This window comes from Phalacrocorax carbo, chromosome 2 (assembly GCF_963921805.1).
Source record: "Phalacrocorax carbo chromosome 2, bPhaCar2.1, whole genome shotgun sequence".
NCBI lineage: Eukaryota > Metazoa > Chordata > Aves > Suliformes > Phalacrocoracidae > Phalacrocorax > Phalacrocorax carbo.
In genome coordinates this window covers 55,002,624-55,013,189 of record NC_087514.1, presented here as the reverse complement: position 1 = coordinate 55,013,189, position 10,566 = coordinate 55,002,624, and the positions used below count along the sequence as shown (strand labels likewise).

At 49.0% G+C, this 10,566-nt stretch overlaps 1 protein-coding gene across 5 annotated transcripts; it reads left to right on the top strand.

The window, feature by feature from the left end:
* Positions 1-2,858: 2,858 nt before the first annotated feature.
* On the top strand, positions 2,859-9,604 carry ZBTB14 (zinc finger and BTB domain containing 14). Of its 5 annotated transcripts, none has more exons than XM_064442944.1 (4): positions 2,859-3,319; positions 4,920-4,956; positions 5,730-5,808; positions 6,270-9,604. In XM_064442944.1, exons 3-4 carry the CDS (start codon positions 5,806-5,808, stop codon positions 7,611-7,613), a joined length of 1,347 nt encoding a protein of 448 aa, XP_064299014.1. In that variant the 5' UTR covers positions 2,859-3,319; positions 4,920-4,956; positions 5,730-5,805; the 3' UTR covers positions 7,614-9,604. The 5 variants fall into 5 exon arrangements, with proteins under 5 accessions (XP_064299014.1, XP_064299013.1, XP_064299011.1 ...); XM_064442943.1 differs by having other exon boundaries at positions 4,920-5,047; XM_064442941.1 differs by lacking the exon at positions 4,920-4,956.
* Positions 9,605-10,566: the final 962 nt, after the last annotated feature.

The following is a 10,566-nucleotide window of genomic DNA, read 5'->3' as shown; positions in this document are numbered from 1 at the left end:
GCTTTTCCTGCCTGCTATCTCCCATGCCCCACGCATGGTTGCAGGAAGTGGCACTTGTTGTTCTTCGCTCCTGTTGCACAATTTTCTAAACAAACAAGTGCATCCTACAAAGGACTCTTTTTTCCTACAGATATCCCTGCAGTCCAGAGTCTGGAAACAGCCTGGTGGTTCAACAGTTCCACGGTAGCTACAGTCTGGCTCATCAGGATAGGAAAAGAGCAAAACTACTTCAAAGCCTGAACGTTAATATGTATTAATTGGGTCCAGGGTAATTTTGTAGGAAGAATGTTTCAGTCAGATACATGATTAAGACATTTTTTCCTCCTGGTTATGCTTTTTCTGCAGAAGGTTATTTTCCAGTAAGCTGGAAAAGCACTTGCTTTTGGCAACTGACATGATCACATATATTGGCCCACAGACATGCTAGTAGAGATCATAGAATCATAGAACGGTTTGGGTTGGAAGGGACCTTTAGAGGTCATCTAGTCAAACCCCCCTGCAGTGAGCAGGGACATCTTCAGCTAGATCAGGGTGCTCAGAGCCCCATCCAACATAGACCTTTTTTTCTTATTCTTATGCTTCACCTTCAGTAATGCATATTTTCAATCCCCTGTCTCTTCAGGTGGAAATTTCTGCAATCTGTATCTTTTGATTACCAAAACCTAGTGCAACATGCCCAGATTTGGACCTGTTGTCATGCTTCTGTTCTATATATGCAGCTATTCTACCCGTGCTTTCCACACACCAGCACTTGAGATGACTTGCAGGCTCCTCTGTTACGTTTCAGCATAGGGTGTTCCTGAGATGTATAGGGTACGTGTTCACAGGTGCGCTTCTCCAGAAACTTGGATTCTCATGTGGCACTGGTTTCTGTTTCTTGCCCACTTCAATCACTCAGCAAGAGCCGTCACAGAGAAATGCATAATTGTCTCACATGCAGTAGTTTAAATAAGCCACTTATTAGCAGCTGCTTGAACTGTGCCTGCAATTTTATTATTATTGCCTGGTACTGCTAAATTTAACAGCCTTTACTCCTGCTGCTCACTGTACACGCTTTATAATATTATCTATAGCATTTACAATCTGGCAGCGTTCCAGGACTTCTGCACGGAAACGAGGAAGCCTTTCTCTCGGCCGGCAAGCTCACCAAAGTGCACCGCCAACTTCAGACCACACGGCAAATACCTGGGACGTTGTATGTCATGAAAAACACAACACAGGTAATAACAATGCTTCGATTTTCATTCTCCGCAATTCATGGTTAGCACATCTGGATATTGCATATATCCTTCCCCTATTTTAGTGTCTCAGTGACAGCGACTAACGATACAATTTGAAACATGCAGGACACATTCAGAAGTAGCCCATGACACAGAAGAGCAGAGAGAAAACGCGGGTAGCCGTACCTCTCCTACGGTACCAGGCTTTTCTCCACCAGTTTAATTCTGATCACTTGCATTACAGCAGAACCTGGCCCTCGATGTTAAGTGCATCCATACTGTGCCAGGCGCTGTACAGGTAGAGCAGAAACAGAAAGCGTAACAAAACGAAGAGGCACAATTTGCCGCTCGGCACGGTAAACTCAGCAGTGACATGTTTCTCAAGACTAATAAAGGTATCACAGGAGTGTCCGAGGCACTGCCACAGAAAGAAACGGCATGTCACTAAATTGTAAAAGGGAAGCTCTTCCACACTGGAGGGAATTCTTGTGCAGGATTCAAACCCACTTAAAGATCTACCGCAGTTGGTTCTGCCTTCTGAATGCAAATCACGATGTCGCGACACAAACAAGCCTGGTGGTTCTGACTACCCAGGCAAAATATGGATTTCATTCCATTCTATCTAAAAGTGGGTAGAAAAGAAAAAAGAAAATCTTTTAATTAATAATTTAAAAAAGATAGAGTGATCCAGCTGGCGAGGAACTCGCTACGTATATTAGTGCATCACACAAAATGCTCCGAGATGACTCAGGAAGGGGCAGGAGTTATCAGCCTGATGAGAAAATTTACTGTGTTGCTCCCAGAGGATGATCCTCCTATTCCAGTAACTTGCTTATATTGCTGTATTTGTCAACGCAAGTAGTTACTACATTGAGGCTCCACTTTTTTTTTTTTTTTTCCCCTAGCAGAACCGCTGCATTTTACACCAACAGCAACATTTTAAAGGTTTATTCAGCCACAGATTATTTCACTGCGCGCTGCGCCATCAGGCTTGCATCTCATGAACTGCTTTCGAAAGGGAAAAATCGGAGGCGGAGGATGAGTAACGCAGTAACAGCTTTTATTTCGTTCCAGCGATCGGGTTGTTTCTCTAACACGCGAACGCCCAGGTGTTTAAACCGCGGAACGTAAGCGACGGCGCGCGCCCGCGCGCCCCTCGCCGTGACACGCAGAGGCGCCGCACCCGCGGCGGGGCGCAAGCGCAGCCCCCGGCCTTACCCGCCCGCCCGCGCCACGGCCGTGACGCGCCTGGGGACACCCGCGACGCCGAGGGCCGCCCGCCCACGCGCACTCGCCAGTTAACTGCTTTTTAAAAATCCCGCCTAAATTAACCGCCGGGCCGGGGGACCCCGAGGAGCCGGCGGCCCTGCGGGGTGCTACCGCCGCTCCTTTCCGAGAGCCGCCGGCCCCGAGCGCAGCGACCCGCCGCCGCCTCACGGTCCCGCGCCGCCGCCAGGCGCGAGCGCCCCGCCCCGCCCCGCGCCGCGCCCTCCCCTCCCATGTCGGTCCCCCTCCCCCGCCCGCCATCGGGCTCGGGGCCGTGCTCGCGCCGGGCTCGCCGCCGTGCGCCGCCAGGCGGTGGGGAGGGAAGTGAGCGGAGGGAGGGGGGGCGCCGCCGCCAGGCTCGCACACGCGGGCGCAGGCGCGGCGGGGCGGGTGCTCGTGGCGCGGCGGGAGCGGCTCCCCGGCGCTCCTTAGGAGAGGGCGCGCGCTACCGCTCTCCCCACCCCGCCCGGCCGCCGCCGCCGCCGGCGCGCGGGGCCCCCGAAAAGGGCGATGGAGCCGGCGCGCTCTCCCCGCTCCTCTCCCAGCCCCCCCTCCCGCTCCCCGGCACAGGCGCGCCCTGCTCGCACCGCGCATGCACGTACCCCCGCCCCCGGCGCGCGCGCGCGCACTGAATGCTCGTGCAGGAGGCGGCGGTGACGGCCAGAGAGACGCGCGCAGACCCCCCCCCCAAATCCCCCTCCCCAAATTCCCCCCTCCTCCCTCCCTCCCTTCCCCCCCCTTCCCCCCTCCCGTGCGGCGGCGGCAGCGGCGGCAGCGGCAGCCCCCCGCGCTCCCCGGGAACGTGCGGTTCCGCGCGCGCGCGCGGGCGGCAGGTAAGCGCGAGCCCTCTCCTCATTCCAACTCCCCCCCCCACCCCCACCGCCCCCGCCCAACGGCAGGGTCGCCGTTGCGCTGCGCGCGCGCGCGACCCCCCCTTGCGCGCTCCCCTCTCCCCCCCGCTCGCAGCCGCCGCCGCCGCCTGCAGCAGCGCTGGCTGCGGGCGGCCGCAGCCGTTAAAGCCCCGGCAGCTCGCGCTGGGTGAGATGGAGGCGCCGCGGGCGCGCCCGCCGCCGTCAGCAGCAGCTCGGAGCCGTCGCGCGCGCCTGCCTCCCGCGCGCGCGGCGGGCGGGCGGGCGGGGGGAGGGCGAGGAGGAGGAGGAGGAGGAGGAGGAGGAGGAGGAGGAGGAGGAGGAGGAGGAGGAGGAGGAGGAGGAGGAGGAGGAGGACACGTCCAGCGACGGATGTGCACGTTGGGGTGCGCGGGCCCTGCGCGGCGGCGGCGGCCGCAACAAAGGGGCGCGCGGCCGCGGCCTGGCGGCGTCTCGGCCGGCCCCGCCGCCGCCGCGCGAGAACCGCTGGGGCGAAAGCGGGGGGAGCGCCGTCCCCGCGCAGCCCCGCGAGGCGGCGGGGGGAGCGCGGGGCTCGCTCCGGAGCGGGGCCGCCTGCCGCTCGCGGGCGCCCCTGACGGCGGACCGGGAGCGCGGGCGGCGTCCCCCCACCGCAGGGCCGCGCCGGCGGCCGCGGGTTCCCGTGGCGGTGGCGAGCGGCGGGCCGGCAGGACTGGGCCGGGCCGGGCCCCGCCGGGAACTCGCCCGCGCCGCGTCCCCGTCCCCGCCGGCGGGTGCACGGAGCAGGCGTGCACCCGGCTGCCGCTGCGGCCGCGGGCACGGCAGGCAGCGCCGCGCCGGTGCGCCGGCCGAGCCGGGAACAGGGCTAGCGTGGCGAGGCACCGAGCGCCGCTCGCATGGCGGCGGCGGGAGCCGCACCAACAGTGGCAACCCCAGACATATCCCTTCCCCCCCCCCGCCCCGCTCCGCTCCCGTTGCCGTGGTGCGAACGGCAGCGTCAGCCCTGCGTGTGCGTGTGCAGGGGTAATTGCCGTTGCCCCGCGGAGTAAGTAACCCCGTGGCCCTGGGAGTTTCCCCCTGCGCCGGAGGTACTCTGGCCAAGTGCCTGCCCGGCTCCGCTCGCAGGGTAGTAACTTTGTTTCTGTCACCAATTACACGCCCCTCTGTATTCAGCAACACTGTTTTCAACCAATTACTTCTCCTATAATTGCTTTTTTGCTTAGTAAGTCTCAACAGAATTGCAGCAAAATTGCGCATCGGTTAACAAAACGGGGGGTGAGATTGCTGCTACGTTATTAGCAGTGACTCTTCGGTGTTGCTTAAAAAGAAAGCAGTGTTTTCCCCCAGCTTGCAAAGAACCCTAAATGGATCCTGGTGAAATAGTTGTTTACCCTGCTGCCTTGGGTGCTGCGTTGATCCCTCATCCTGGGGCCACAGGCCCAGGCAGCCCAGAAGAATACAGTGTTTCTTGTTTTTGTTTTCTTTTGTGTATTTCAACTATTTATGCCCTCCCTACCTGGCTCTCTCGACATCTGATTACTTAGGACTAGGAAAAAAATTCTGACTTTCCTCATTCTTTTTGCAGCCAGAGTACTGCATGCTGAGGTGCCAGGCCCGTGAAGGTATTTGCAGGGAGCCAGGTGTTCCCGTACCATGCTCAACACCCAGCGCCAAGGGTGGAAGTGGCGTACCCGTCATCTGCTTCCGTTCCGTGTATGGTCAAGGATTAATTAGGATTTAGGAAAGGAGATCCCAGTAGCTCTGTGCCACGTTCTGAACAAAATATTAAATTTCCCTCTCCTCCGCATTTCCTGCTGCTGTCACAATTATATACCTGTGGGAGATTGGGGTTGAATAATTTAAATTATGCATTTTGCATTATCCTTCTGCTGTTCGAGTGTCTCCCTTGTTTGGAGATATGGTGTCCTTGGTGGGTCTTTCCCCGCGCCTGGATGCGCGGCCATCCACAGCCCAGTCCGCTGTCCTGTGGGATGCCTGCTCTGCTCGCCAGGCCCTCCACTAGGCTTACTCAGCACGCTAATTAGCAGAAGGCTAATCACCTTTTTGATGGGTTGGTTGCTGGGTTAACGCTGTCAGTTCCTGTAGAGGCTTTTCAGACTTCTAGATGTAGTGCAAAGTAAGTATCAGGAAAGTGGAGTCAGGGAAGTGAAATAGCCGGAGGAAAGTAAACGCGTGCTTTACGACAACAGCGCTGTCAGATCGATTTATGCAGTCACCTGTAGAACCAGTCAGAATTAACTGGGTATTTTAACAGCACGTTTTGTATCATTTTAAATGATTGAAAATGCTGTGTTTTAACACCCCAATTTAAAACAGTTGTTGGAAAAGATTTTATAATTTCTTAAAATGTTATTGTGATCTTCCTGTCTTTCAGGCTGAAGGTGGCCCATCGTAAAGGTTAATCATCTGTCAACTATTTAACAATATTCAGAACATTTCCTGCATTGTTCATGGTAAGGCTTATATTTGATATTTCGCATTTAGTTTGTTATGCTGACACCTTTAGAAGTATCTCTTATGCATCTTTTTAGTATTAACATTTCCTTTGGCTGTAAGAATGACTTCTGCAGCTGGATCATACTGGGGATAGCAACTTCACAGAGGAAGTTTCTGGTTTTGTGTAACAATCAATAAATATTTGAATAAATTAATAAAGCGATGCAAAAAATTTAACCTTTATAAATCACTACACGTCCTGTAAAGTGTCTAACCTAGAGAAAGGCCTTTATGTAGTCACAATTTTAAAAGACATTTAAGAGTAGTACTGTTATAATATGAAAGGCTTTTTCTGGTCATTTTAGGCAACAAATTTTATTTGGCAGTTCTTTTAGTTTGTAAATTATATCAGCTGGTGGGATTTTATAGCTTAGACTACTTAATAAAAATTACAAAACTTTCCCTTGTTATTTTACAGGAGTTTTTAATCAGTATGTCTGAAACCATTAAATATAATGACGACGATCACAAAACTGTGTTCCTGAAAACATTAAATGAACAACGTTTGGAAGGAGAATTTTGTGACATAGCTATCGTGGTTGAAGATGTTAAATTCAGAGCACATAGGTGCGTGCTTGCGGCCTGCAGTACCTATTTCAAAAAGCTTTTCAAAAAACTGGAAGTTGATAGTTCATCAGTAATAGAAATAGATTTTCTTCGTTCTGATATTTTTGAAGAAGTTCTCAATTACATGTATACTGCAAAGATTTCTGTTAAGAAAGAGGATGTAAACCTGATGATGTCTTCAGGCCAGATTCTTGGTATTCGATTTCTGGATAAACTCTGCTCTCAAAAACGGGATGTGTCTAGTCCTGAAGAAAACACACAGTCCAAGAGCAAGTACTGCCTAAAAATAAACCGTCCTATGGGGGAACCTAATGATACCCAAGACGATGAGGTGGAAGAAATTGGAGATCACGACGATAGTCCCTCAGATGTGACGGTGGAAGGAACTCCCCCAAGTCAGGAAGATGGAAAATCACCTACCACTACCCTGCGAGTGCAAGAGGCGATTCTGAAAGAGCTGGGAAGTGAAGAGGTTCGAAAAGTGAACTGCTACGGCCAGGAAGTAGAGCCTATGGAAACAACCGAATCAAAAGACTTGGGATCTCAGACCCCTCAGGCTTTGACATTTAATGATGGCATAAGTGAAGTGAAAGATGAACAGACACCAGGCTGGACCACGGCAGCTGGGGATATGAAGTTTGAGTATTTGCTTTACGGTCACAGGGAACACATTGTGTGTCAGGCTTGCGGTAAGACCTTTTCTGACGAAGCGCGATTGAGAAAACATGAAAAGCTACACACTGCTGATAGACCGTTTGTTTGTGAAATGTGTACAAAGGGCTTTACCACGCAAGCTCATTTGAAAGAGCACCTGAAAATACACACAGGTTACAAGCCTTACAGTTGCGAGGTATGTGGAAAGTCTTTTATTCGTGCACCAGATCTAAAAAAGCATGAAAGAGTTCACAGTAATGAGAGGCCATTTGCATGCCATATGTGCGATAAAGCTTTCAAGCACAAGTCCCACCTCAAAGACCATGAAAGAAGACACCGAGGAGAGAAGCCTTTTGTCTGCAGTTCCTGCACTAAAGCGTTTGCTAAAGCATCTGATCTAAAAAGGCATGAGAACAATATGCACAGTGAAAGAAAACAAGTTACTACCGCCAACTCCATCCAGAGTGAAACAGAACAGTTACAGGCAGCAGCTATGGCTGCTGAAGCAGAGCAGCAATTAGAAACCATAGCTTGTAGTTAAAAACTAAAGCAGAAACTTTATCAGAAATCATGTAAGAAATTAAATTGAACAAAATCTATTGTTGGGATACACTTAGACTGAGAATTATCTTTTCAAGAAAACGTATTTTTAGAGGATTTGGATGCTACGTAGGAACACACAGCATCGCTTGTTTAGGTGTTTTAAAACATTTCAGAGATGGGTATTCTTAGAATATGAAATAGTTTTGTTGTCATTAGCAGTATGATGCACTAATACCTGATTTAATTTGAGAATACAATCAAGTTCTCTGTAAAACAGGGATCATCACCGGCTGATGTTTTGTTTCATCCAATATGGAATGCTGCATACGATGTAGACATCAAAATCAATGAGTTATGTTTAAAAACACTGAGATCTCAGAAAAATTAACAACTATGGAAAGGAAATACTTGTTTTCCGTAGTTTTCAAAGTGTTACACTGCAGTTTTTGAGAAGCAGACGTTGATTCTCTAAGCTTTTTAATTCCTCTTTTTTCCACCTAATGCAGATGCTAGAGGTTGGTAAACAGAGCGTACAGGGGCATGGTGATCAAAACGAAATTGCTTCTTATTCCATTCCCTCAGATACCCTCTTATTTTAATCAAGGCAGCAAGCTTAATGAAATACTTGCTTTCCTGAAAAAAACTGCGTTACTCGCAGTGGTCCCGGCTGGCAAAGCAGATGGGTTGTGGTGTTCACCAGTCCCTTGTGTGGGGAAAAGAGTCTGCCTCCTTTGTTTCTATGTTCGCCCTTATGCAGGCACCTGGAGGTGGGACAGAGCCACAAAGAAAAAAGGGCGCAGCATGGAGGAGGAGTCACATTCCTTACTGGGACCCAGTAGAAATTAGTTAAATCTAATACAGCCTGAGGCTGTGGTTTTTATTATGCGGCTTCGAGTTCACCCAACCTAGCCCAGTTAAGGCAAAGGCGTGTTTCTGGCAGCACGGGAGGATCAGCTGTGCTGGTGAGTGACCGGGTGTCACTGCCAGGCCTCCGCAGTTGCAGAGCCCAGCCACGGGCTATCGCACACCTGCCCGCAGTGTTCAGGCTGGGCTTTGTGTCGTGGCTGGTCATACCAGCTAATAGGTCCTGTTCAAGTTTAAAAAACTCCGCTTTCTGACACACCACCTCTCAGCAAGAGGGAGATTTCGGTCATAATCGATCCAGAATCAGTATTAACTAATAGTCTGTTACTTAGAGTTGCCTTTTTTTTTTTTTTTCTAGACAAGCTGGGGTAGATGCTGCTAATTTAACTGTTAACCCACAGAGTCAACAAAATACGTGGTCTTTGGATTGCAGTCTGCTACGTGTAGTCAACAAGAGAAGACACAATAACAGTGGTAATGTAATCCAAAGGGATATCGAGCCTTTATTTTAAATTTGTAAATACTACAAGTGTTGTCAAAACTTCATTTGAAGTTGGAATGGTGAAAAAAACGCACTCTTGGGCACGTGGTTGGATAACATTGGTCGCTTGCGATACCTATAGCATATGAAAGTGTTAGATCAGTTTCTGGTAAGTTACCATGTGGTAGATCACATCTTGCTTTTCTAAATAGAAACTGAAAATACCATTTTTGGAACTGTTATATGGAACTTTGATTATTTTTGTTGGTTGGTTGGTTGGGTTTTTTTACAGCTTCATTAGATTCATGTACTCGTCAGGTTAAACAGTTATCTTAAAATGCCAATAATTGTTTGAAAGCTGGTCTGTAAATAAAACATGAACTTAATATTTTAGAAAATGTAAACTTTGGACCTTTACCAATATATTTTTTTAAAATGTTACTTCATTTTACATTCAGTAATATTAGTTTGTAAACAAACTATACATTTTGTATCTGTGCAACATCAGAGGATGTGTATTCATTACATTTTATTGGTTCTCTTGAGGAACATGATAAATGACCATTGTTAAAATGTTTTACTGTATATGATTATAGATATAAAGATAGTAGGTCCAAAATGGGATCTACTTTTTTTTCTAAGTATATTAGTCTTGCTATGTTTTCTTATCTAAAATTGTCTTCGCTTTTTCTTACCTGATAAAACTGGGGTTGATAAGTCTGTACAGAACAGATCTGTTGTGATAAGGGTTCAAAAGTGTAAAAGATGGAAGAGAGTCAATTTTCTCTTATAAAGGAGACACATAGGTCTCCTATGAAGAGTGCAAGAAGTAATGAGCTGAAATTACAGCAGAGAACATTTACATGAAACATTAGGAAAAACTTTTAAAGGGTTGAGTAATGAGTTATTAGAACAGAATGCCTGGGGAGGCACTGCAACCTCCACTAGTGGTGATATTCAAGAATGGGTTAGACAAACATCTATTAGGAGTGGCTTAAATATAGTCAATTCTGCCTTGAAGCTGAGGTATAAGCTAAATAACCTCTCAAGAAGAGCCTCGCTGGGCTTTTTGGAAAGTAATAAATGAAAACGGAGCTCACTGGGACAGCAGACACTTGAATGGCAAGACAGAGCTCAAGGCTTACAGTTAAAGAAGATTACCCTCTGATACCTGAGCACAAGCAGTCAGGCTGTGAATTTGAAATTGTTATAGAAAAGCAGGCTTGCAATAAAAGACATGACTGAAAGTGTGAGAAGATTGTGGTTTATGTCAGGGTAAATTCTGCTGCTGTGAAAGCTTGCAGCTGTAAGAATTACACAAGGTTACAGCTCTGTGAGCTGTGTGATGTTTGTAGCTTTTTAAAACTGGGACGGATTGATACTATACATGCTCTTAATACAAAAGGGCGCAGAGGCCAGGAACAAACGTTATTGTTGCACGTTCCTTGGACAGGCATAATCACCTTTCATGAGACTTGGTCTTAACAGTCTGTCATAGGAGCACATCCAGTGAAAACAATGGAACTGCTCCCACATCAAAGGTTTTGGAAGGGGCCTCGGCCTTTGACTAGTTTTTAGCTGCTTTCGAGTCAGAAGTCTGCTGTGT